At 40.3% G+C, this 27,084-nt stretch overlaps 3 protein-coding genes across 6 annotated transcripts; 1 reads left to right on the forward strand and 2 right to left on the reverse strand.

Annotated features, from left to right (window-relative positions):
* Nucleotides 1-375: 375 nt before the first annotated feature.
* Nucleotides 376-14,818, forward strand: aldh18a1 (aldehyde dehydrogenase 18 family, member A1). 4 transcript variants are annotated; one of them, XM_031315534.2, is made up of 19 exons: nt 376-802; nt 990-1,099; nt 2,735-2,886; nt 3,675-3,824; nt 5,520-5,624; nt 5,761-5,919; nt 6,739-6,829; nt 7,572-7,696; nt 8,144-8,288; nt 8,775-8,848; nt 9,070-9,169; nt 9,516-9,736; nt 9,960-10,097; nt 10,272-10,467; nt 10,673-10,794; nt 10,929-11,115; nt 13,648-13,743; nt 13,947-14,192; nt 14,262-14,818. In XM_031315534.2, the coding sequence occupies exons 2-18, from the start codon at nt 1,009-1,011 to the stop codon at nt 14,141-14,143; spliced, it is 2,349 nt and encodes a 782-aa protein (XP_031171394.1). In that variant the 5' UTR covers nt 376-802; nt 990-1,008; the 3' UTR covers nt 14,144-14,192; nt 14,262-14,818. The 4 variants fall into 4 exon arrangements, with proteins under 4 accessions (XP_031171394.1, XP_031171396.1, XP_031171395.1 ...); XM_031315536.2 differs by having other exon boundaries at nt 5,761-5,913; XM_031315535.2 differs by having other exon boundaries at nt 995-1,099.
* A 3,007-nt stretch (nt 14,819-17,825) lies between these two features.
* crygmx (crystallin, gamma MX) lies at nt 17,826-19,914 on the reverse strand. Its single transcript, XM_035997448.1, has 3 exons — nt 19,704-19,914; nt 18,728-18,970; nt 17,826-18,449 (listed from the first exon to the last, which is right to left on the reverse strand). The coding sequence occupies exons 1-3, from the start codon at nt 19,710-19,712 to the stop codon at nt 18,174-18,176; spliced, it is 528 nt and encodes a 175-aa protein (XP_035853341.1). The 5' UTR covers nt 19,713-19,914; the 3' UTR covers nt 17,826-18,173.
* A 298-nt stretch (nt 19,915-20,212) lies between these two features.
* crygmxl2 (crystallin, gamma MX, like 2) lies at nt 20,213-21,861 on the reverse strand. The gene is made up of 3 exons (XM_031315537.2): nt 21,759-21,861; nt 21,000-21,242; nt 20,213-20,526 (listed from the first exon to the last, which is right to left on the reverse strand). The coding sequence occupies exons 1-3, from the start codon at nt 21,765-21,767 to the stop codon at nt 20,251-20,253; spliced, it is 528 nt and encodes a 175-aa protein (XP_031171397.1). The 5' UTR covers nt 21,768-21,861; the 3' UTR covers nt 20,213-20,250.
* Between the last annotated feature and the right edge of the window lie 5,223 nt (nt 21,862-27,084).

Consider the following 27,084-nt stretch of genomic DNA (forward strand, 5'->3'; position numbering starts at 1 on the left):
ATCTATGGTCCTAGGGGCAGTGGGAGTCCCACAGTGTCAGTCAAATCTGCTTTGGGTTACTTTTCATTTCGTCACAGCAGGATGCAAGTACAGAAAACTTTCATCTCTACTGCAGTCCTGTGATTTCTCCACCACATGAAATTTAGCTTTATGAATATGACCCTAATAAGATAAAAAAAAAGTTAACATTAGGGTACATAAACTGTAATCATTACATTCCAAATAAGTGATATACATGTTTTACCTTCAATAATAATTTAATGTATTGTTTTGCACAATATACAATTCTCAATATAAAGGGCAACAATATATGCAACCCTATGGGGCAACCATAAAAATGAACTGTACTTTCTTGGTTAGTACTACATTTTGTCTCTTATGTTGAAATGTGAGACTTAAGGTCACTTCCGTTCGTTTTCCGTATTTCGCCGGCCGGCTTGACGGTACATCCTGCCACTTCACTGCTAATTTAAGAAGCGTTCTCTGTTGAATAGCCATATTTTTGTTTTAATGTCAACGCGACCATGAGTAATAAATTATTCGTTAGTCCTTTAACTGCAGCGGAAATTAATTTACAGGCGCCGTGGTAACGTTAGCGAAACGGCCGGTTTACACATGATGCAAACTGCAGTGACAGCTTCATCAGCCAGGGGAGGAGTCGTGCAGACGCAGAGTCCACCTCTGTTGTGTGATAAATGAAGGAAAACAGGTTAAAGATGAACAAAACTCAATAGAAGACGTTACACCACGCAGGTAACGTTACATGCACAGGACAAGCTAAACTGGGACTTCAGGAGGTTAAGTAAGAACACACGCTCTTTACCATCTAGCGAACCAGGAGGGTAACGTTAATTATATTTTGACTGTACATTAGGGGTTACTTTTTATGTTACCATTTAAATTAGATATAATACTCACATCTAATTTATCTCTGTAATATCACAGTTTAATGCATTTGATGGTGATATATTTCTCACTCTCTGTGATAGTAAAGTCATTAAAGTGACAATGCTGCTACGAAGGCTGACCCTGTGTTCAAGGATCCCGCTGGATTACCCGAGACACGTATGCCGGTTGCTCGCCAGACCACTGACACAAGGCAAGCCACGCTGCAGAGCTACATTGTGATACAGTTTATTCCATGTAAACACTGTATAGTATAGATCAGGGGTGTAACTTTGGTTTGAGAAATGGAAGGGATGCAAAACAGGGGGTCTGGGGTTCCTCAGCCAAATTTTTTTTTTTTCAATTTGAATCCCATTTCCTGCATTTCTACATACATTTAGTGACTATGGTGATACAAAATCCAGTTGGTCATAATGATAAATTATGCCAGAAAGAATAGTAGGCTACTAAACTCTGTATAAGAAAAATATGTCTTACTTTCTTTATTGTTTAAAATAGGGGACGATCACGATAACACTTAATAATGTGTGTGTGTGTGTGTGTGTGTGTGTGTGTGTGTTTGTGTGTGTGTGTGTGTGTGTGTGTGTGTGTGGGAGGGGGTTCGGTTTCTCGGTTTCTTGATTAGTCAATTGACCGAATAATAAAATTATTCTGATATGTGATTAATCATTGAATTTTTCAAGCCAAAATGCTAAACATTTGTTACAAGTTGTAGCTTCTCAGGTCTGCATTTCATTATTAATTGGACAGTCAACTGAATTGTTTATGTTTTTAAATGTTTTCGACAAAACAAGCAATTTTAAGACATAACCTTGGGCTTTAGTGACCTGTGATGGAAAATGCTCACTATTTTCTGACATTCTATAGACCCATATGAAATAATCAACAGATTAATCAATACTAAAACAATTGTTAGTCACAGCCCTAAAATTAAGTTTTCATAATTTATTAAGCCATATATCATCAGTGTTCTGTTGTATATTATTGTACATTTTTAAAAAAGAAAAAGGTTTTTGACTGTTGCTCTGAAGAAAAAAACAATTTGAAGAGGTCACCTCAGGCACTGGGAAATTGATAGAGTGATAGAGTCTTGGTTTTCTACTGTTAATGATTGAGTCAATATCAACATAATAGTCAATACAGTATCTGCAGGCAGATATGGTGAAATCCAGATGTGCATTGTGCACCTAACATACTTTGTTTTCTGACCTACTCTAGTGTGAACAAGATGTCATCTCTCTCTCTCTCTCTCTCTCTCTCTCTCTCTCTCTCTCTCTCTCTCTCATGCGCTTCATTACTCCAGAGAGATGTGTAATGTCAGCACAGGCTTTTCTGCTTGCCCTGCTGATGTGGCAGTTTGAAGGCTGTGATTATCTGTTTCCCAGGTTACAGATGAATGTAGGCAAGGCTTCACTCGGTTTGTCTCTGTCATGTAATCCAATCAAACCAGCAAAACATGCTTGTTTGCACATTGATGTAATGTTTGTATAAGGTGCCGCCTACAGCACTGCTTTGTTTTTTTTTCTTATTTTGCTCTCTGATTAAATTGTCTGTAGATTGGTATTAAAATGTATGTAAATTACATGAAATCTAAGGTGAATTTTCAAGTTTTTTGCAAGTCTGCCCTTAACTTTTGATTAATGAATCACAACAAAGTAGTTCTGATTTTTCATCATTGGCTGGTCTATCTTTATCTATTTAGGCATCATTCCATTGTTGCTCAAAATTACTTCTCCTTGTGTTTTCCAATAAGTAACATTGAAATAAGTGATAAAACACATTCTCTTTCACCAGGTATGTAAAAATAACATCTTCTCCCTCTTTACAGTTCCCCAGGGGAGGGCACATGGCAGCTCCTTTGCACACCGCGGTGAACTGCGTAGGGCCAAGAGGATCGTAGTCAAGCTCGGCAGTGCTGTGGTCACCCGTGGGGATGAATGTGGCCTGGCTCTGGGGAGGCTGGCCTCCATTGTCGAGCAGGTGAGAGGCCAAAAACCAGCACAGACTATACTTTAATGAAGTATAAAATAACTTTGAAGTCCTATCTTGATGGGGGGAAAAAAGGAAGTACAAGCTTTGACATCATCTGTTTCAAGTTTTATGAGATGTAAATCATCAGTGTTCATGGTTTTTCTTTCCACTGCAGTTTATGTTTATGTGTTGACCAGCTCACTAACATTCATTCATTTATCTACATAAATATGCTTTTCTTCTGATTCTAACTTATTTTATGTTTTTGTTAATTATTTGGTCGTGGTTACATCTTCAATTAAATGTTTCTCTTTGTACTTTCTCCTTTACTACCCATCTATGAGATGTAGTGGTAACCTTTCATTATTAGAAACTCTTGAAAAAGAGATCTCAATCTCTGCAAGACTATCTGAATAAATGCACTTTATATGAAAAGAAAATGTAGGACCGTTAACCGAAAAACATTTTCTCACTTATCTTCGATGGTTTCAGTAGTTTCCCAGGTATTGCTTTATCTTTACACAACAGTACAGTAGGTAAGGAAAGACAGACACATTGCATTTAGTTTTTAAATATAACTTTTCTGCTTTGAGCACCACAAGCATAATTCCATTCACCCCTTTGTATTGGAGTAGATGCAGAAATGTCAGGGACAAATATCTCAAAACATTGAAAGACAATTAAACAAAAAAATAACATCATGGTTAGTTACCACGAGGGGTCAGTAAGAAAACATGTATTTTTGTAATGGGCCCAGCTGTGTTGTATGAGTCGTAATTTGGTGTATTGTTGTCCAGGTGGCCATGTTGCAGAATCAAGGCAGGGAGATGATGATTGTCACCAGTGGAGCAGTGGCCTTTGGCAAGCAAAGATTAAGACATGAGATCCTTCTGTCCCAGAGTGTCCGACAGGCGCTGCACTCAGGACACAATCAGCTCAAAGATATGGTAAGAAAAGGTGGAGGAATGTGTTGAGGCTTAAGGCAATGTTAAAGTGTAAAACAACACTGATTCAAATAAATAAGAAATTACTGCTGCTGCTGCTGCTCCTCTCTGTGGGTTGAAACTTTCAGTAAGTTGAGGTAACATCAATGATTTGTTGCCATAGTAAATCACATGAAAACAAACACCAAATGCTTTTTTTCTTGAAAGTAAATAGACGCAGTGCTGGTGACATCTGTCCAATATAATGCAATACAGTACAATAGCGTGCAATAAATATTACCTTTGTGTAGTTTAATATTCAGTGTTTCTTGAGACTGTCAAATCGTTGTCGATCCACCTCTGTAATAAGTAGTTTATCCTATGATGCCATTGATTATCGTTTGCCTTGCAATGTAAGTGCATGCAAGTGTTCTATTACAGCTCATTCTACTAAACATATCGTACATTTCTCTACAAAATTGCATGTTAGCTATTAATACCATCATCTGGCAGGCCAGCTTTTAGATTACAACAGCTGTTATGTAAGATATTATAGACTATTCTTTAACTCTGTTACATACAATATTTCCTGTGTATACATGATGCCCCCACAGTCAGGTTATATGAATAAATGTTGTTTTGTGACACACCAGCTTACCTGAGGCCTGTACTATGAATCAAGATCAACATGCCCTGGATTTATTTCAGTTACCCGGCTTCACCTAACCTAACAACCGCGGTCCTGCATAACCTGTGTCACGACGGTGGTTATCAACTAGTTCAGTCAACCCAGGGTTTCCCAATCCAGCAACGCGCGCGTTCACATAAAAGAGGCGGTGTTTGCACAGCACGACCAATCGCAAACATCTACCAGAGCCTCATATTTTATATAAGAAGAGCAAACTATAATTCTACATAAATATGAAGAATACAGACACGGTTTAACAGGCAAAACGCATTACAGTCGCTGCTTCCTAAAACAGGAAGGAAAGCTGGCAAAAAAAAATAGCCGACGCTGTAAATACGTAAATCACAACGCTTATCAATATCACTTCCCTATCAGTTAGGCACAAGATCTGACCATAATTACACTTGTTGCTTTAGCCTATTATTCCAGTTGCAACCTGGCAGTGGTAAGTGATCGTGAGAGCAAATAAAAAATATAAAAACATAAGCAAACAAATAGCCTTTACGTAATTCCCTCTGCTGAAAATCTATATCTTTCATAAAAATACCCATCAGGGAATGTTAACGGGGTTGTCGGTCTCTAAATGTTTTAACTTTAATGAGCTCACCTCTCTCTCGCTGCGCACCGAGCTCCACCTGATCTTCTAAGAACAGTGACGCCGTTATCAATCGAGTACTGATTGGTCAGTAGGCGGTGCTTTTACACCGGTTGATCTCTAATCTCCAACATAACCTGCTCCCAAGCAGGTTAGGTGTTCAGCATAAGTTACCATAGCGAGTTAACCCGGTAACAACTGATCCACCATGGTGATACACAAAACCCTGGGTTGAACCTGAAGTTACCTCGTTAAAGCCAAATCTTGCTTCGTAGTACAGGCCTCTGGCCAGACCCTACTGATAACCGAGAGAACACCTGCACTGGCATGGCATGGTTTGATTGGAGCCTTTCTCTGAGCAGCCAAAAAACTGTCGAGATAATCTGTTCACTAAGAGAAGCAATGTAACCAGACGTTTACTGCATTTGTGTTGCAGTCTATGCCAGTGCTGGAGGCTCGGGCCTGTGCTGCGGCCGGACAGAGTGGCCTGATGGCCCTGTATGAGGCTATGTTCACCCAGTACAGCACTTGCACTGCACAGGTACTTGTATACTTCATAAGAAAATAATCCCTTTGAAATGCTCAAGAAGCATATGTATTATGCAGAGTGATGTTTTTTTTTTCTCCTTTTAAATCTTTCTCTCTCACTCTCTGCTCTTTATTAACTCTGCTGTCAGGTCCTGGTGACGAATCTGGATTTCCACGATGACCAAAAGAGGCAGAATCTGAACAGCACACTGCAGGAGCTGCTGCGTATGAACATTGTGCCCATCATCAACACTAATGACGCTGTGGTGCCCCCGCCGGAGCCCAACAGTGACCTGCTGGGGGTAAATGTGGGTATAGTTAGCATGGGGGCGACGCTGGTAGTGATGGCAGTGGCAGCAGGGGTGCTGAAGTGGTTGGTAGAGACAGTGTTCATATAGTGTAGACAGTCCCTGTTCATTAGCTAGAGTATTTTCTGTCATCTACACACACACGCTGAAACACCTCTGCCACCCTGATTCACCTCACCAGCTCTGCCCTCTATCATGAAGGCATGTGCATGCAAGGAGGGGATGGATGGCAGTGCATGCCGTCACTGGGGAGGAGGTGCGGTCAGAAGGGCCCGGGACTAACTTCTGTAGGTAGACACCTCCTTTACCTGTTCTCCTGCAGAAATAACTAACACATCTTTTTCTTGGAGATAATTCTACCTCACTCTCTTTCTCTCTATCTCTCTCTGTCATTACACAGGTAAAATAAATGCCCATCGGAAAAAAACAACAATATTATGAAAATGTAAACGGTTTGCAAATTTTGGGCCACCTCAACTTATGTGCTCTACATAATCATTTTCAAAACTTACATGGACTTGGTTGTGGCTGTTTGAGGTATTTACTCAAGCATCTAGGAAAGAAATTGCACTTTCATTAAGTTGGTCGCTGATAATTTCACTTTTTCACTGTCACGGCCCCTAAGACTTGCCCTGATAATCTAGCAGAGTGACATTTTGGTAATAATAGAATACTTTGCACAGTTTTAAACGTGTTTAGCTATTTGTTTCTATTCATCAGCTTGCCTCTAGGCCTTAAGAAAAGGCTCAGATGAGTAAATGGCAGATGGTGGACTTTCTGTCTTGAGAAGCTTACATCAGCAATTTTCTGGCCTTGTAGGTGATCAGCATTAAGGACAACGACAGTCTGGCGGCGCGGCTAGCTGTAGAGATGAAGGCCGACCTCCTCATCGCGCTGTCTGACGTGGAAGGTATGTGCATTACCACAACAACAGTCTGGGTCAGCTGTTAGGTAACAACACCATCTGTCTGCACTCTTCACCGGGAAAAAAAAACGCCCTTCTCAGGGTCAACTGAGAGTTATATGAGAGAGACAAACACATACCTTCTGCCTTCATGTTTGAAATTGATGCTGATGGGGTTGCCTTAAGGTGTGTGTGTGTGTGTGTGTGTGTGTGTGTGTGTGTGTGTGTGTGTGTGTGTGTGTGTGTGTGTGTGTGTGCAAACTCCAGACAACAATTAGTAAGTGCAAGTACATTAGCTTTAAATAAGCAAAACTACAACGAGCCATATGAAAGTGCAGCTTCAAAATATACAGTACATATACTGTGTGTGTATATATATATATATATATATATATATATTATTTATTTATTTTTAATTAGAATTTTTTTTTTTATCCGAGGTGCATTCGGAAGAGATGTGTTTTTAGCCTTCGGCGGAAGATGCGTAGGCTTTCAGCCGTCCTGATGTCAATAGGGAGCTACTTAATTGATAGCAGTATCAATTAAGTAGATTTAAAAGGTTGACTGAGAATCATTAATGTTATCAAATTTATTTATGATCAGTTTGTTTATTTATTTATTTGCCTGTTGAATGACGCAGGCACTAGTATACTGTACTTGTTAGTTTAAGGTTGTGTGTCATACTGCATTGTGTATTTTAGACCCATGCGTGAGCAGATAAGTTTTGTAAGAATTGTTGATTTCTTAGGACTGTACAACAGCCCCCCTGGAACAGATGACGCAAAGCTCATTGACATCTTCTACCCTGGAGACCAGCAGTCCATCACCTACGGTACAAAGTCCAGAGTTGGTATTGGAGGCATGGAGGCCAAGGTATGAAAGTCCTTAATCACTGTTGTTAAATGATTGTATTTAAATCCTAGTTAAAAGCCTCATCTTAGTGGGTATTTATCAGATGGGCAAAGTGCAAAGCTTCTTGTACTATGGATTTTTACTCTACTTCAATCATCTACTACTCTTCTCCTCATGTTTAGAGATAAAGATTATATTCCCAGGCCTGTTATTGAGATGTTAATACATTGTAATAATGTATCATTCACCGTGACTTGCACTCCACTGGTACTTTGACTTCAGTAAACAGCCTGAGTTCTTCTTCCACCGCTGCTTACAATTCCTAAATTGTCAGCTATGCTGTAAAGTGTGCATGTGGCCGTTTCTTGACAGTTGCCTGTGTTCAAAGTGAGACAACAAAAAATGTATAGAATATTGCCCTGCTTCTGTAACATGTGGTTTTGACATTTGTGCTGTGTTTTTGTGCAGGTCAAGGCTGCCCTCTGGGCCCTGCAAGGTGGCACCTCAGTGGTCATTGCAAATGGTACCCACCCCAAAGTAACAGGTCATGTCATCACTGACATTGTGGAGGGCAAGAAGGTGGGAACCTTCTTCTCTGAGATCAAACCTGCTGGTGAGTTCACCGGGGCTTATTGCTTTCTCTTTCAACCACTTCTCACATTAGTATTATTTCAGCAGTACACTTGGCTAAAATGAACCCAGTCTAATAGTTATAATGTTCAGTCTTTGTTGAACATGAAAGAGGTGTTGATTAAATTTTATGATGATTTTGGAGGCTGAAGTTTGTCATGCTGCCGAGTTATTTTGCATCATACTAAGAAGTGTGTTTCTAATATTTTGTCTATGTTTATATTATTAAGGGTAGACTTAATATTAGAACCCCCTCTCTATAACCGATAGAGTTCAACAGCACCACACACTAAAGTTGAGTCAACACCTCTATAAAACAGTTTCTCAACAAAAACTGAACATTATAACCTGTATGAAGGTAGGATTTATTATAGGGCTGTTGTAGTAGTAGGTTTAGCTATTTGTAGATAATAAACTAGCAACCAAGTGTATTTTGAGTGAATCTGTCCTGTCCCTGATCCTTCACCAGGCCCAACTGTGGAGCATCAGACAGAAATGGCACGCAACTCTGGAAGAACCCTGGCATCTCTGCACCCAGACCAGGTGCCACATTGTTTTTAATAAGAACAAATATCTTTTCTTCAGTTAACATCATTAGTTGTGTTAAAAGATTTCACTTTATTCTTGAAAATGTTACTATAGGTTATAAACACGTACAATTTAAAGCTTAGTCCTGACCTTACCTGTTATCAGATACAGAGAAACACTGCCCTCGTGTGGATAGATGTACTACATGCTCATCCTGCCTCTATTTTGTTTGTCAGAGGAGTGAGATCATCTGCCATTTAGCAGAGCTGTTGACCGAAAGGAAGGAAGAGATTCTGGCTGCCAACAAGATGGACATAGACCTGGCTGTAAATGCAGGTAACAGAGGCCCCCATTGAGTCAATTTGTCAGGTTTAGAGAGGATGTAGTATACCTGGCAATGTTTGCAACAGTGTCCATAGAATTTACTTTATATAAGCTCATGTATCCACAAACAGGTTTTTAATCAACAGATTCTTCACTGGCAGGAAATAATCAAATATAATTATAATCATAATATTGCAACAGAAACTTACCTAAGAGATATATCATTTTGTAAATATTTCCAATTGGGCAGTTGAATTAATTTCTCTCCACCAGAGGGCTCTCTATGGTTTGCCTCAGTTAATGAAAGTTCGATCCCATATCACCTAAAAGCAAAGTGTAACCTCCATTCTTTCTGCAGGCCATTTGCCACCAGCCATGCTGAAGCGTCTGAGCTTGTCACCTGCCAAACTTAACAACTTGGCCATAGGTCTGCGCCAGATCGCTGTGGCCGCCCAGGACAGTGTGGGTCGTGTGCTGCGCAGGACCAGGGTGGCTCACAACCTGGAGCTGGAGCAGATCGCTGTGCCCATTGGAGTTCTTCTTGTCATCTTTGAGGCCCGACCTGACTGCCTGCCACAGGTATCCAGGCAGAGCTGCCGTAACACAAACAGATCTGGCAGTTTGAGTTTGTCTTGGAAAATGCAAACAACATAAATACATTACTAAGATGTCACACCGAAAACACTTTTTGTTTGGAAATGTAATATACATTGCAACAAATTTATCTAGATTCTCGTTCATTTTTTTGGCTAGACTTTCTTGAAACAACTACAGTAATATCACAAACGCTGTGTGTTTCCAGGTGTCAGCATTGGCCATAGCCAGTGGCAACGCCCTCTTGCTGAAGGGAGGCAAGGAGGCAGCCAACACCAACCGTGTCCTCCACCAGCTCACCCAGGAAGCCCTTTCCATGCACGGAGTCAGAGAGGCAGTGCAGCTGGTAAAATACGTTTCCTATACATTTGTTACAAGGCAATACAAACCTTTTATATAGCACATTAGATGTACTGAGAGAACTCTGGATGAAAATGCATCACCTCAGTCATTAGAAATCTGCCCAAGCAAGGCTGTAGCATGTAGCTGCTGTGGTTGACAAACCTGTATTTGTTACAAGGTGAGCACTCGTGAGGAGGTGGAGGATCTATGCCGACTGGACAAGATGATCGACTTGATTATCCCTCGAGGTTCATCCCAGCTGGTGAGGAACATTCAGCGGGCGGCCAAGGGCATCCCGGTGCTGGGTCACAGCGAGGGAATCTGCCACGTCTACGTCGATGCAGAAGCCAGCGTTGACAAAGTCATCAAAATTGGTCAGCATATATAAATCTCCCTGCTGACTTGTAGTGTAGACGTTCGTGTGTACATTTCTACTGGATTAGTAGTTAATGTCTACTGTATTAGTAAATAGGTAGGCTATTTCTGCCAGACATGTATGTTAGGGGGTACTTTACTTAACCCTACTTTAACCAACTATGAATTACGGATCAGTAATTGACTGATATTTTCCCGTTCCAGTCAGAGACTCCAAGTGTGACTACCCAGCTGCATGTAATGCCATGGAAACTCTGCTGATCCACAGGGACATCCTCAGGACCCCACTGTTTGACCAGATCATTGACATGTTGCGTGCTGAACGGGTAAAGCATTGAAATTCTTTACTAGTATCCCAACGTAGGATAATTTAGTAATAAAAAAACTTAATTTGAATATATATGTTTCTACAAGAGGACTTGTTATCTTATTTATCTTTTAATCTGTGTGGTGTCACTAGGTGAAGATTCATGCAGGCCCTCAGTTTGCCTCCTTCCTGACATTCAGCCCATCAGCGGTAAAGTCTATGCGGACTGAGTACGGTGATCTGGAGTGCTGCATAGAGGTGGTGGACAGCATGCAGGAGGCTGTAGACCATATTCACAAGTATGGCAGCTCCCATACAGATGTTATCATCACAGAAAATGGTAGGTGGCCCACTGTGTTCGTGCTAGTATTTTCTTGTTGTCTCTCGACCAGTTTGCATTATTTTGTTCTAATCTAAACAGCACTTGTTAGTCTTGGTCAATCTTGTATTGCTCCATGTCTCTTTATGTGTCTGATATTCATCAAGTTCTCCTGCTCACTCTCTTGATTCACTTTCCCCATTCATCTCACTTTCTGTCACAGTGGCTAATGAGCAGTGACACTATGTTGTCAGGATGAGTGCACAGCCTCCTGTGTTACTCCAATGTCGGGGGCAGAGCCCATTTAAAATGTAGAGCAGATGCTAAAACACAGTTTAAAAGAGTTGTCCCTGTCATGACTTTGGGCCATGTTTAAACACATTTTTGTTTTTTTCAAGTGAGCCATCACACCGCATCTTCCTGACTCATGTTGATTGAAACCATTCTGTGCAGTGTCCAGAGTATTTCCCAATTTCAAAGGCTGTGGCCATATTGCTTGCAGACAGTGTTGAAGACTAACATATTGCCATTTTTATGATGTGTTCATTTGTCGAGGCAATTTCTGGGAATATCGTGAACTCTTGATGCGAAGTAAAGGTGTCTCATGAATAGCTGCGTTTGTAACATGGATAGACTGCATCAAAAGGAATCATTCTAAGAAAAATCCTGTACATAAATGCACAGAGGTGCATTTCCCTTATAGATGGTTGGAATACAAATACGCAGAATATTTCACACGTTTCTTCGGGTGATCGGAATAAAAGTGAGCAGCATTGTAAAAAGATTCAAGAGAAAGGAAAAAGTTCACATTTCTACATTGAGGAGTATTCTCATGTGCAGTGAAGGATGTGCTGCTGCCATCTGGTGACCACAGAAGGTACCTCAATGAATTAACATGCTCAGTTGTTGATGTCAGAGATACAATATATAAATAGATACACTGGATAGAATGTAGACATAGATAGATAAATACATAGAAAGATAGAGACAGACACACACTTGTTGATAGATTATCTAGGTATACAAGTACAATATTAACACGCACTGACGGACATATTAGTGGATTGGTAGATAATCTGTGACGTCATCAAGAGAAAAACCTGCCTTGCCTTCTTGTGCAAAAATGTCAACCTAATTTAATTCACTAATACATAATTTGCTGAGTATTTACATCTAAATGAGTTGGATTTATTTTTAAAACCATATGGCAACTCAAGGATTTCTCCTGATGACATTTGGACCTATAGAGTTGTCCAAATCATCCTGTCTGATATGATAGAATTATATGTAGGTTGTGTTTTTTGGGGTGTTAGTCACAGTTTACATGATTTAAGATCTTATACAGAGGCGAAACCCCTCCCCTTCCGGTGGACCTCATGGGACCTTAATCTGGAAAAAAATATACATGGTAGTGAACGGGGCGAGACAAATAATTTTTTGATCCTGTTTGAATGAAGCAAAAGAACAAGCAAGATCCTCTGCTTGTGTGGAGTAACGTTACATCCCGGTACGATACACACAGACATCGTAGCTTCAGCAAGATGTCATCCATCCAACTTTGAAGTGTGTTGTCTTTATAATTACGTTTTCTCACAGTCTTATACTTTAACAGTTTGACAATGAACTGAGACTTTCTTGACTTACAAAATTATCTTTTAAAGTGACGAACATCATATGTGTAATTCATTGCTCAATTCAAACGGGATCAAAAAATAATTTGTCGTTCCCCATTCACTACCGTTCATATATTTTCCTAATTAAGGTCCCATGGCGGTCCACCGGAAGGGGAGGGACTTCGCCTCTCTATAGCACTGGCCTGGGTTGTGTACTAAAAAAACATTGGGTAACAGAGATATTTGCGATTGCAGTGGCCTCAATGAATACCTGTAGTTATGTTTTTCCAGTGCTTTAAAGTGCTCATATTATGCTTTTGGCTTTTTCCCTTTCCTTTATTGTGTTATATATCATTTTTGTGCACGTTATATGTTTACAAAGTGAAAAAGCCCAAAGTCCCCCCCAAAGGGACTTACCATCTCCAACAGAAAACACTGTTCACAAACTGCTCCAAACAGCTCTATTGTAGTCCAGCCTTTACTTCCGTGACGAACGTGTGTCACTTTGTAACACGTTAAAATGCTCGCCTAGCTGCTAGCGTGGCACACCCTCATACTCTGCTTCTGACTGGCTGGTAGTCCTAACCTAGCTCCTGCGCATGTGCGACTCCCAGCAAAGATGGAATAGAAGTGTGATGCCTCACTCTGTAGCTAAAACAGAGAGCTCAACACACAGGGTGAAAAAAGTTGCTGCAGCAATGTGCAGTACAACAAAAATATGGTTTTTTGAAAATTAAACCATGTAAACCTATTCTGATATAACCTCTAAATACAGTTATGAACCTGAAAATGAGCATAATATGAGCACTTAAACTCAATTTCAATGGCATAGCGATAAATAGTTATCCTCATATACTTCATGTCTATGCCTGAAAGGGTGTTGGATCAGAGATAAAAGGTTGTGAGCTAGTGGCGCCAAAAAGCTGTCTTTCTCTTACAGAGAACACAGCGGAGCAGTTCCTTCAGCAGCTGGACAGCGCTTGTGTTTTCTGGAACGCGAGCTCACGTTTCGCTGATGGCTACCGCTTTGGTCTAGGTATGTGGAGGATGTGTGTCATCACCATATCATTTGTCTTTTGTTGCCTCTTTTCCTGTGAAATATTTTTCAACAGTCTAACGAGTCTTACTTATATTCATTTGTTATTCTCTCTCTCAAACAACTGCAGACTATTTTACAACAGACAGGATACGATGTTAACCATTCTCACTTGCTGTCTTTCTTCCTCTTCCTGTCTATAGGAGCAGAGGTAGGTATTAGCACGGCTCGTATTCATGCCCGGGGCCCCGTCGGCCTAGAGGGGCTGCTCACCACCAAGTGGGTCCTGAGAGGTGCAGGGCACACAGCAGCCGACTTCTCTGAGCAGGGTACCATGAAGTACCTCCATGAAAACCTGCCTGTCGAGCAGCCTCTTGCTGTGCAGAGGGACAGCAACTAGACCAGAGACTTTTTACAACACTCACTTGGCATTAACATTGGTCAAAATGGTTTGCATTGCTCACCAGCAGCTCCCTCTGGGGTCAAATTTCCAGATCACTTTTTTTAAACCTCTGAAGCACACCGCATGGAGAGAGAAGCTTAACGCTCCAATGGTCCATTTTATCAGCACAACCTGAACGATGTCCCCTGTTTAGACTTCAGACTGTTACTCAGAGTTTACAAATGTTTTGAATTCTACCTCATCTTATGATTCTTTTATATGAGTTAGGTAAGTTACACTAATAGGATCCTGCAGGAGGTATTATATATATATATAATAATACATTAATTGGAGAAACTGTGAACAAGAAGGGAGTTAACTAAGATGACTTTTATTTAAGACAAAGGAAATACACAATGTCAAAGAAAACTGAAGTGCTTGAAATTATTTTTTTAATAATACAATCTCAGGACATGATTTTGAAAGTGACTTATTCACAGAGACATTATTTAATTTACACATAAAATGTGTACGAGAAAGGCAGAAAAATGTCAAAACATTCTTAATCATTAGTACCAACATGTTCTTACTTTGCCAGTTTTATTGTGTAAAGCCTCGCAAACGGTAGTGTATCTGTGGTCAACGGTCAGCACAGATGGTAACTCACTAGTCAATAAAAACCCAGTATTATGACAATAGGCATGTTGTATCTTTATCTAAAACTGTATATTATAGTCTATTCTCACAGAAACATCAAGTTCCTGCTGTAACTGTCCATAATCTGTTAGGCCCAAGTTTATTTTAGCTGGTTGCATTTGCTCATAATTACCCACAAGGTTCATACTGATTAAGTGCTTTCTTTGTTAATGTTATGTTTTTTCTTTTCTTGCTGTAATTCCAGGTTGAATTTTCTGTATGTTTCTGAATGTACAGGTATTTTGATTAGGTGAGGGTCTAGGTAATTTCAGTAATGGAACTAATAAGGTTGGCATTTGATAGTAGTAGAGGATTTTTCTTTCTCTGTTTAACATAAACCGGGTGAGTTACAGATTAAGATTTCCTGTATTAAAACTTAAATAAGAATTTATTATTTTACAAAAGTATCAGAATTTTACCAGTTTTGTTTTATTGCTATGTAAGTTAGAATACTTGTATGCATCCATTTTATTTACTTTTTTATTTTTTTTTATTTGATCTTTGTTACAAGTTGTGCTCATTCTTCCATGCTTTGCTGCTTTCCTGCTTGTTCATTGTGGCGCCCAAAGCCTTTGTCAGAGCAGGAACTGTAATTGACAAGCTGCCTCCTTCAAGCTGGAGGGGAGAACGCGACTGCTTTTAAATTAAGCTTTGTACCATTCCAGCTGCTGAGCTCCTATCTGATGTCTTGCAATGCACACTTAAGGATTGGTTTGGGTTGTATAATAGCAGTACTGTAGAATATAAAAAAAAATGTTGAAAAAGAATATTTGGATATTTTTTTTTACTTTCTTTGATTTTTGCAGTTGAAGTGTAGAGGACTGAGGATGAGCATGTGTGTTCATTTCTGTCCTGGCACTAGTCTTTCTACTTTCACAAAGAACACAAATTAATAGGGGGAAAAAATGGTGCCGATCTGAAAAACAGATGTCTAAAAAGGGCCTTTTTATAAGTTGCCCATAGGGGAATTCGCATTGCTGGAAGTGGGGCAAGGAAGATGGAAGACAATACTGTAGAGGTTTAATTATCCAGCCATCAGAAATGAAAAGAGGGAGAAGGAGAACTGAGACTAATAATGGAATCATAGGCTTGTGTTCTCTGTTTCTCTGTTTCTTTCGTTTTCTTTCTCTTTTCCAGCATCTAAAGAATTCATTCTCTAGAACGCACTACTTACCCTTCAATCAGCTTCCCATCACCAAGTCCAAAGGGTTCAAAGATGAAGAGGGAGACAAAACTCGGATCTCACTCTTTTGTCCTTTTCATGTGTGAAGCGATTGAAAATATCATCTAAATGACTTGAGGTAGAGGAGGAACAATCGAGGGACATTAAGTATCGCCTGTTTGATGCGTAGTGTTTTATAGAAGTGTATTTTACAATAGCACGTGCATCAAAGGTGTTTGCTACAGTAACGGTAGCTATTCAGGTGTACAGTAAGTATGTATACCCAGTTTCTGCATTAATACCAGTTTTCTACTTAATAACAGGACACAGTGTTTTGTTGTGATATGGAAGGCTTCCATTCTTAGGTTACTGACTGAAAATTCGCAGTTTTATGTTTGACTAAAGTTGAGTAGTGCATTTTGCATTGAAATAATCATATATTGGCAAAAAACTGTGACCCTGTACAGTAAGTCAGATTATCAATTCCTAGCTAAATCACTGTCAAGTTCCTCATGCTCTGTGTTTGAATCCAAGTCAACAATTTATTTTATGTTGCTATGCCATATTGTCAAGTTTTGGGGCGCTCCAGTTCTGTCCTCTGCTGATGTACCAACCTTATGGCTCCCAAAAACTAACTGAACTAAGGGCAGATTTCAATGATGTTATAAGTAGAAAATGCAGTAGAACTAGTAGATTTTGCAACATGACTGTACTGAATATTTAAGCAAGGCTGTTTGCAGAATTTTCAGGTTATTTGCCTTTACTGTTCTTTTTATGTGAAGTTTTCAGGGTTATACCCATAAACTTTAAACACAAATGACCATAGACTTGTTTTCAGTAGTTCTATGTAACTCTAAAGGGCTTACTGCCTGAATTGAATTTAATATTTGAAGACAATGCCCCTTCATGACCTTAGATTAACTTCCATTTATGGTTGAGGCCTGGCAGCCTGTACATTTCCTCTCATCTCTTATCTGCCATTGCCCCCAGATCCCAGTTGATCAGATCCCATGTTGCACCCTGTTGATGTTATGTTGTCTGCTGGGTATTGTTGTCCACAGATATAAAAAGGATGATGAGGGCAAATCACTGGACTTGTACAGCAAAGCCAACAATCCTTTAATTGGACATTACTCAAGGCCAAAACTCATATTTCTTGTTGTGCTTGATCTTAAGAGACTCTCAAATGCACTCCCCACTGGACTTCAATTTTTTTCAAATCAATAATTAATGGTCAAAGTTATTTATTCATGTGCATCTTTGCCAATTACGCAGCGTCTAATTAACAATTTCAATAATTGATATTTATTTCTGAAAGGGTTCAGTATCTTGGGCTGATGAAAAATGCATGAGCGGGGATGTGGACTGGGTTTCGTTTTTTGTTCTGAGAGAGCTTGATGCTCGGGGCTAATACCAGGCCACTTTGACTTCAACTCTTTGAGTTGGCACTGGCTCTGTGATGTGGATCTAATATGGGCATCTTTCATGGACCCAACGCACTTGCTCTGTACCATGTGATCTCATAAAGACTCCTACAAGCTCATCCTCAGATACCCTTTTTTTGGTCTTTAATATCGAACTTCAAAGAATAAGCTTCTGTTTCCTTTATAATTTTTCTTTGTGTATGTGGAATGACGATATCATGGCAAACTGTGGAAACTCTTGGTCTTGGTCTAGACCTCGGTGGTTACACTTCTGTCTAACTCTGTGGCCTGATGAAAAGTTCAATCACCATACTAAAGAGAAAAATATTCCTCAGATTTATGAAAAGCAATATCCCCCTGATCTTTTAATAGTGACAGCTGTAGTAGTCAATAGAAAATTAACAAAGGATCCCTTTAGTTGACTTCCATCAAGTTTTCTTTTATTGTGATTCCAGTAGGACAGGAGGTTGGGGACCAGCGAGGCAAACCATTTAGCTCTTGGACGACCAAAGCAAAAAAGATCATCACTATTTATTGAGCATTGCTTGAGCACTGAGTTGGGGAGGAACTTTACCCAACAATGCAAAGCAACCCAGCAAAACCAGAACCCAACATCAGACGCCAGAAAACCATCCATCATTAAAATGTAAGATTTCAGGTTTGGACACCACAGTGTTGAAACCACAATGAAACAGTACTGGCATTAGGGGAACAAGACGGTGGGATGTTTAACAGTGGGGCTCAATAAGGGTAAAAAAGCTGGGAATTAGTTGAGCTCTGTGACACGTCTCAGAGAGCCGAAGGTGGGGCTGTTGCTTCCCCACTCGTGGTGCCTCCTGTACTCTCCGGGGCGCAAGAAGTACTGGCGTCCCCTATAATTGGGGTGTTCATGCAGCATCCAGTAGCCCTCCATGACATTGACAGAGGAGATGTCACGGGTGTGGAAACGCTCATTCAGATCCGGGCAGTCATCCATTAGCTCCATATTCTGGCCTCCAAAGTCAGACCGCTCAAAGATCTTCATCCTGTAGTTCCCATTATACTACGGGAAGAAACGATGAGAGACTAAGATGATACTGTCATGTAACATGAGAATTTGTTCAACTTAATAGTACTACAGAAGAATAACTTGGCAATTTGACGTAAATTGATAGACAAACTTTTTACTGCTTTTATAGGTCAAGCTAAACAAAGAGGCTTTAAAATAGCCAAAGGTACTGGCACAGAGTGTTGAAAACATTAAGACTAGGCTTGAGAACTACATGATCCTAAACTGGCACTTCCACAGAAAAGCAGGGTAGGGCATCAGTGAAAACTCACAGGTGGCACCATACGGCAGGAGCGGATGCAGTCATTGAAGCCTGCCCAGCGTTGGTAGTCGGGGTACTCGCCCTTGTGCAGCATGTACTGGTAGCCGCCATAATTGGGCTTCTCATAGGCCACCCAACAACCGCTGTCCACTCTTATTGAGTTACAGCGGCTGAAGTGGTTTTGCATCTCAGGACAGTCACTATTGCACTCATAGTGACGACCCTGGAAGTTCCTGTCTTCGTAAAAGATAACCTGCAAGTGATGGATGGGTGGACATTATCACCACAGGGCTATGCCAAAAACAAACTATTACACACCTTATATGCATGATAAGTTAGCTGTCATCCAGCTCTTCAGACTCATAAACAATAATAACTAAGTCTCATTTAGTTTCATAAACATACCATTATGTATTCTGAGCTAGGTTTGTAAGTAAGCTTTATCCAACAAAGTTCTTGTATAGAATAACTAAGTGAAGAATTTTGGAATAAATGAGATTAAGAATGTATGATCAAATGCCCCATGAAGGTTAATAAAGTATTGACCTAAATTACAGCAATTTAGAATCCAAACCCAGTTGAATAAATGCAATTTTTTTACTATCCTCAACAGAAGACAAAGGACAAAGTATCACTAACATCTTAGTCTAAAGTCTTCCATTTTCTATTTTCAATGTTATTCAGTTTCATTTATTACTTATTTTACTGTGATTCTTTGCAATTTATTACATTTTATTATATCCCTGCATGTTATGCAAATATGAATAGGATAAAAAATCCTTTAGAACTACTGACCATTACACCTAACAACACAAGGTTGAGTTATCACTCAGTGAAGGTCTTTAGCATTTTATGTGACAAAAATAATTTATTTTTGAGTGTGTGTCCTTGCAACATTTTTTACCCCTTAGATACAAATTATCAACATACTATACATCTAACATTTTAGTTGCTTTTACTATGTAGATTTAAAATTGCACGCTTACCTTGCCCATTGTAACTGTGTTTAGTTCAGTCCAGACCAGATGTCGGCCTGTACCAGACCTCTTTATAGAACCTGCTGGGATCAGGGCTTTGCAAATGTGAAACAAAGCTTTGTCGTGTCAGCACAGTGGGCTGTATAGACTGCAGAACACTATAGGACTGGTGAGCTGCAGCAGCTGCTTTGTCTCTGTCAAAGCTCTGTCTGTCTATGGAAAATACTGTACAACTGCACTTTCTCAAAGGGCTTCAATAAGAGTTGCAACATCTGCCTTTATTGGCATACATGCTAGAAACCTATGTGCAGACTGCAAGAATAGACAGGGCATCAAAAAGAAAAGGATTGGCTTGTTTTAAATGGTATTTGACAGGGATATAAATCATTAAGCAGCAGGCTTTATTTTGAAGATGTATATTATGCAGGAAGTAAATGGACTGCTTGGCCAAAGAGTGGTATTGTACTTCAGACTTGTGGTTGCATGGTTTTGTTGAAATAAGCTCACAAAGCAAATAGTTATTTGAAAATCAAGTTTTTAATTTGAGTTGCGCAGTTTACATGACAGCCCTCATCCTCCTGAATGAGCCCACCATGGGGTTGTAGCAGCCCCAGTCACCACAGGCCTTGTACTCTCCGGGGCGCAGGAAATACTGGCGTCCCCTGTAGTTAGGGTGCTCATAGAAGATCCAGAAACCCTCCATGATGTTGCAGGAGTAAATGTCACGGTAGCGGAAGCGCTCGTACAGGTTGGGGCAGTCGTCCATGAACTCCATTGTGTGTCCCATCATGTCAGGCCTGTTGTAGATCCTCATCTTGTAGGATCCTCTATACTGTATGTGAATGAAATCACAACATGATTATTACGCTATTTTAGTAGCCATGAACTCCAGAGAGCACTTTAGTAGTGCTCTCAGCCCTAAGCTGATATCTTTAACTTTGAATTTAGGTGAGTACATACTTGCTTAGTTACTACAGATGAGAATGAGCAACGACTCTTTTGGAGCATGACAGAATTTGATTTTCCCCCCTCCCTCAACTGCCAGAAACACTCAATGTGACTAACAGAATTAGAATGAAGGCACCAAGTCTTATGGGGTGTGTATCATATTCCTTTTAAAGGCTGACTGGGTCTCCTTGTGGGCCTTACAACAGATACTTTTATGCTATGACCTGCCTTAGTATCTGTTAATGACATCAAAAGGCCAGTGATTGACATCAATTTCTAAAGTGGCATTTGATGTACAAGGTGAGTGGTGGCGGGTGGGGGGACTACCAATCCCATCTGTCTGTTTGATTGACTTACAGGGGGGTACATCTGGCAGGAGCGGATGCAGTTGTTGAAGCCCATCCAGCAGTGGTAGTCAGGATACTCGCCGGGGCCAATGATGTACTGGTAACCCATGTAGTGAGGCTTCTCATAGGCCACCCAGTGACCACCGCTGACACGCATGGAGTTGCAGCAGTTAAAGTGCCTGAAGGTGTCCATGCAGTCACTGCTGCACTCCCAGTGGCGGCCCTGGAAGTTGCGGCCTTCGTAAAAGATAATCTTGAAAAGGAGAGAGAAGCATACAGCACTCAAGTTAATGTTAGGTATATGAATGCACTAGTTGCAATACTCACGAATCGACTGTAGGGGACACTACTCTCCCTTGAACAAACTCAGTTACTTTTTCATGAGTCCTTCAAATATACAAGCCTCTGCAGTCTGCTGTACACATTGTTTTCAGAGCTTGACAGGTGAAAATCAATGCAATTGAAACTTGTTTCAGCTGACTTTTATTTAAAGAAATCTTTGTACGCTCGTCCAATCTGAACACTGTTGTTACTGTCATACAGTTACTAAGAATCTCTGCCATATTAGGATACCATATAATTGTTGATCTCCGCAGACGCTTCCCTTGTAAATACCTATAAGTAGAAAATAAGTTCTCAGGAATTAGTACCTCTCTTCACCCTCTGCTGCATTTTCTTTCCCTGTTACAATATTTGACACATGTTCCTCAATCCTGCCATGTTTCACCTCTTTGTCAAAGCTATTGCCATATTGCATGTAAGCTCATACCTTTCCCATGGTTGTAGGGCTGTGGATGTTAAGCGCACATAGCCCTTGACACACTTGCAGGTCCTTTTATACTCTCCCACTGATGATGAGGCCTCTGACACGTCAGGGACTACTACTCTTTACCTTTTCAGATGCCAACTACAGTTCCCTTTGTCTGACAGCCCACGGGTACCTTATCTCCTGTCTGCTAGAGTGTACCTATAGAATTGACAACCCCCCCCCCCAAAGAAAAAAAACACCACACAAGTACTAATCTGTGTTTGTATGACCCTTGTTCTGCCATGACGTTGTGATGCAGCCTTTTGAAATATCACACAAAGGCCCTTTAGGTATGTGGCCCCCCTACAACAAAGCTTTTAAAGTGTAAAGTGGTCATTTATGGGGGGCACTCTCTAAACTAGCACTTAACCATGTCAGGATTTTCATTTCATGTCTTGCTTGCGTGGACAATTGTAACATAGTTACATTCCATCCAGTCCCAGTTTAAGCGAGTTTGGATTGGTGAGTTCCCTAAGTGGGTACAGGTCACAATGTAATTGTTATTCAATTCCTGTTAAAGGAAAGCGGTTTTGATACTGTGGACTGAGTCAAGCTTTTGTGTTGATGTAATCTACAGTGATATGTTGTCTCTTTCTGCTTCCATAGCCTGCAGTTGTACTATGATGCCAGACGAGACTGGTCTGTTTGCAGATGTACAGACAGAACTGCTCTGTGTGTGTGTGTGTGTGTGTGTGTGTGTGTGTGTGTGTGTGTGTGTGTGTGTGTGTGTGTGTGTCTGTGTGTGTGTGTGTGTGTGTGTGTGTGTGTGTGTGTGTGTGTGTGTGTGTGTTTGTGTGATATAAAAGGAGGGGTTTGGGGCATCTGTGTGTTGAGTCTTTGTATAAAATGATAGATGTTTGGACTTGAGTCTTTGGCTTGTAAGCATAGCCCAGAGCAGAAGGGGAAAAGGCCAGAAAGAGTTGCTGCCATGTATTGTGCTTCCAAAGCCCAGCTGATGCCAGAAAGGTCAGTCTCATCCTTTAGCCTTTCATCGGGATAAAGGGCTCGTGCCCCCTCTCCACTCTGTGTGCTTTTTGCAGCTTCAACTGTGTAAAAAGGCAAATGGTTTTATAAAGCACAATAGCCATTATGTTCCTGGGCAAAAACACTGCTACTGTGGTAGCAAATCCAGAGCCATATGACACTGTTTCAGTGTTAAGGAACAGCGTTGATAAGCTTTTGCTCCTTTGATCATTCATTGACTTGAAACTTTCAGGCTTCAATAGCTTTCATGTTTGAAGCTGCACTTTTTTCTATGACATAAGTAGATCATTGATATCCTTTCATCACAGTGTGCAGCGTAATTGTGGAAGATTATCAGATGGGATGTTGTTTTGTTATGTGAGTTTCTTGAGCAAATACTGTATTTACTCCGGGAGGAAAGGTTTTATCAGAACATATAAGAAACAAATGTTTAGATTTTCCTCATATGTTCATTCATAGATTAATGATTTCTTTCATCATGCCTATTAAATGTAAAATGTTTGTACTCGGTTTTGATGCAGCAGGGCAGCAGAATGACACTGAAATCATACTCTGGCTGGATAGCTCTGCCTGGTACAGTAGCAAGCGCTCACTTTTCTGAGTCTTTGAGCTGAACTCTACCACCTCCAAGGCTGCTGCTCAGCTTGACCTCTGACCTTTGTATTCAGAGACACATGTAACAGAGGTGCAATACAATGTCTAAACCAGGAAAAGAAACTGCCACTGCCATCTGAGAACAATGGCAACATTGTTCTCATTTTCATCACTGAGAAACATCAGCTAACCCTAACTCATTAGTTGGGACCTTGGCGCTCTCCACGTCTCTGTGGCTTCCAGAGGGGAACATTGTTTCACAGGCTCTTAAATGATCATCTTTAGCTGCGCTACAAGACATCTCCTCCCCACCCTGAAGGGAAAGTAACATCACAGAGGCCCTTGCCTGCTTTCTCAGTTCCCCTCGGAGGAGAAGAAAGCTACCCGCTGTGGAGCATTCCACTCTTCATCTCAGAATGATGGAAGAAAAGGAAAGGAGAAGGGAACAGAGTGGGGGGCTAGATTTGCAGCTCCATTGTGTCCGAGGATCTCATTGTGCAATCCGTGTAATCGCGTGGGAGATGACGACACTATTAGCCCGCAGAATGACTGTCGGTTGGGGACCTCTATGATTGATGTGCACCCCACAGAGATGGGAGAAACTTTGACAGATAGCAGCCCCAGCACTAGTTAACTTGCAACCTTTTTCATCTATCTGGCTTCCAAAAGAAAAACCCATTCGTGTAGCTGATACCTAATAAGAATGTGAATGTGCAATTCTCTCAGTAAAACACATTTCAGGTCAGAGGAGACTTTTTTCAATTCAAAACAAATCATATTCCCTTAATCCAAACCATGGTCTCTCAGACCCTGCTATATAGAATAAGTCTTACCCCTAAAATGTTGTAGGCAGAGATAGGAAAGCAGCCGTGCCTCCAATGTGCTCTTTTACTGAACAGTCATTACAAAAACACTGGTACTGAGGTGTAAACAAGGGGTCTATGTGAGTTTTGCTCCTGAGAACTGGCTAATCTGGTGCTGAAAATGTGGTATGATCGGAAAGCGCTCGCCAAAAAGCCTCCCACGTCGGGAGTAGAATGAGGACCTCTCTTTTGCTGAGAGATCATCCTCTCCATTCTTTCTGTCAGAAAATCTCCAGGCATCCTCCCTGTCTTGTCACTGCCAGCACACAGGCTCTATCGGGATTGCCAGACGCAGGAGCCACTATGAGCCTGTGCCAGGGCCAGGATTTACCGCGATGCGTCTGATGTGCTCCATCTTTTTGCTGGGGCATAATTAAAAGAGGAAATGGTGTTGGAAGAACAGACTGGAAAAGCAGGAGGAGGGGGCTTGGACTGGGCAAATGAATGCAGCTGTCAATTACGTTGAGTTGTTGATATTTAGTTGTTTGTTTTCCCTTCTTTGAGATGTTGGGTTGAACTGTTTTCCCATCAGGATTTAGTTTTAAAGTTTGTGGTAAATCTCCACTCCGTACATGTAATTAAAAAACAACAACATTTAGGCTAATTAAGAACTACTCATAGCAATGAAATCATCGTAACATTTTGGTACAACCGGGGAGAATCTTATTCTTGTTGACGATTTTCTTCACGTCTTTCAGGAAACCTGGACTGTTCAAATCACTCAAGCATCTTCCCTTATTTGACTAAATCAGTTTGAGATGCTCCACCATACAGCATGACCCAAACTCTGTGAAAAGCAGGACAGCTCCTTCGTCTCTTAGCCGACACACCAGGGGGAGTGATGGCTTTTAGTTGCTCTCACTCCTCATCTCCACACTCTGTTTTGACATGGCATGTCTCCCATGCCCCCAAAGCTTTAAAGGTTTAAAGAGCAACTTTTCACCCTGTAATCCAGGTGCCTTTCAAACAAGTCACGCTGTTTACTGACACATGACAAAAAAGTTCAACCCCTTCTCATCTCTCTGCTTACAAGACTGTAACTCACCTCGGAGCCTTGTAGTCATTCCTCCTGAGCGCCCTGAACAAACAGAGCCTCAGCGAGAAGGGGCCCCTGCCTTTCACCACTCCTCACTAAATTTGTAATCAGATGTGATGCTGTTGTTCACTTCTCCAAATTTGTCATCAAAGCAAATGTGTTCTGACAACAGCTAGTGACAAGTGCACCAGAGGAGAGGCAGCAAATCAGCTTTTTCACACCCCATATCAATTATTGATCATGTTGCCCTCCCTCCCCACCCCCGCTACCCCAGCAAGTAGACACGTTGTCATAATGAAATACATCAATTTAAAAAATAAATAATAAACCGGGGTCGGCTCCATTGTTGCAAAGCCTTAAGAGCTTGATTGACTGGCTGCACATTTTCCTCGTTGGCAGTCAGGCAGATCAAAGGAGGGTTCCTCTTATTGCCCAAGGCCACTTGCAATTTATTTAGAGGAGCAGTGCTGCTGTCCCAGCAGGTAACATTATTGGGCAGAGACACTCAGGATAATCATAGCTTTGAGGTGCCTTTCAAATCCCACCTCTGCTGGCTCTATCATGCATGCACAAAAAATACACGCATATGATTTACAAACACCCTTCCTTATTATATTAATTTAAGCAGTAGATAAGACATTAATGTCCTCAAATGGAATATCCAGTTGCTCAAATAAAGTGACCTTATCAGCTTTGGCTAAATATGCCAAGATGTGTTGGATTGGAGTAATTTTTTACTTCAGAATGAATTGCTATTTGATTTTAATAATATGTTATATCTTACAATATATTCTCTAATAAATAAATAAATAAAGTTCAAGCATTTTATCTAACAATCTAAAGTATTGTGGAAAATGAATGTTCCACAATGTAACATGAAATAAAAATGTTTTCTGCACAAAATGATCTACAATAAACATGATCGATCAAGGAATTAATCATCTGAGGGGAAACAGACATGGACGACAGTGTGAGAAGAACAAGACACATTTTATGCCAAAGATTTTGTTTGTAGTGCATGGCACCTTACTTGGATTTCCAGTTTTTCAAAAGCCTTTCCTGTGCATGGGATGCATTTTCTTTTTGTCCAGACGCTCTTGTTTGCCTTTGAGCACACAGTGCTCATACAACCAATATAAGTCTTATCACATAAGTCTAATCACTTTCCCATAAGACCCAGTTAAAATAAACTATTGTAATTATTAACCAGTTAAATCCAAATTAAGTTTTTAAAATCCATAAGAGATTAAGTTTCATCAGATTAAGATATATTATTGTCAGCCTAATAAACTGAACTATACAAAGAAAGGGAATATGTATTTTAATTGTTTTTTTGTGTTGCATTTATTGAGTTTTTAAAAATAAAGAAACATGATTTAGAATATGTTGTTATGATCTAGACTTAGTCCTGCAACCATATCCCTTTTTCAGGGGACTGCATATAAAATAAAAGCTATGTATTCATGTCAATTTGTTTAATTGATCTTATTATAAAGCAATTTGATGGGACCCATATAAGATAGACTTGTAATATTATTTAAAATATGATTTTCCTTTCCAGCCAGCTTTGTGAAAATAAGATCTTGTTTAAAATAGCAACTTTTTACATTTTAAAAATACAAAGTGAATTCACCCTCACAGTTTTTACATATGGGAGCATTATTTTAGTAACAAATGTTAGTTGTTATACAAATCCAAAATATGTAGGATAAAATATATCTAAATATAAATATTAAATGTGTGTAATATGTGTGTTGCTTTACATGTTAAAGCCATGAAAAATAACAACTATGTTATGTATTAAAATTAA

This window comes from Sander lucioperca, chromosome 22 (assembly GCF_008315115.2).
Source record: "Sander lucioperca isolate FBNREF2018 chromosome 22, SLUC_FBN_1.2, whole genome shotgun sequence".
NCBI lineage: Eukaryota > Metazoa > Chordata > Actinopteri > Perciformes > Percidae > Sander > Sander lucioperca.

Bases quoted from the DNA above. Each gene is read 5' to 3' on its own strand.
- aldh18a1 (XM_031315534.2), top strand. From the start codon at position 1,009: ATGCTGCTACGAAGGCTGACCCTGTGTTCAAGGATCCCGCTGGATTAC. The intron at 3,825-5,519 runs GTAAGAAAAGGT...TTTGTGTTGCAG, and splicing joins ACAATCAGCTCAAAGATATG to TCTATGCCAGTGCTGGAGGC. The intron at 8,289-8,774 runs GTGAGTTCACCG...ATCCTTCACCAG, and splicing joins CTCTGAGATCAAACCTGCTG to GCCCAACTGTGGAGCATCAG.
- crygmx (XM_035997448.1), bottom strand. The intron at 18,450-18,727 runs GTGAGTTTTCAC...TTCTTCCCGTAG, and splicing joins CCTGCCGTATGGTGCCACCT to TATAATGGGAACTACAGGAT.
- crygmxl2 (XM_031315537.2), bottom strand. The intron at 20,527-20,999 runs GTAAGTCAATCA...ATTCACATACAG, and splicing joins CCTGCCAGATGTACCCCCCT to TATAGAGGATCCTACAAGAT.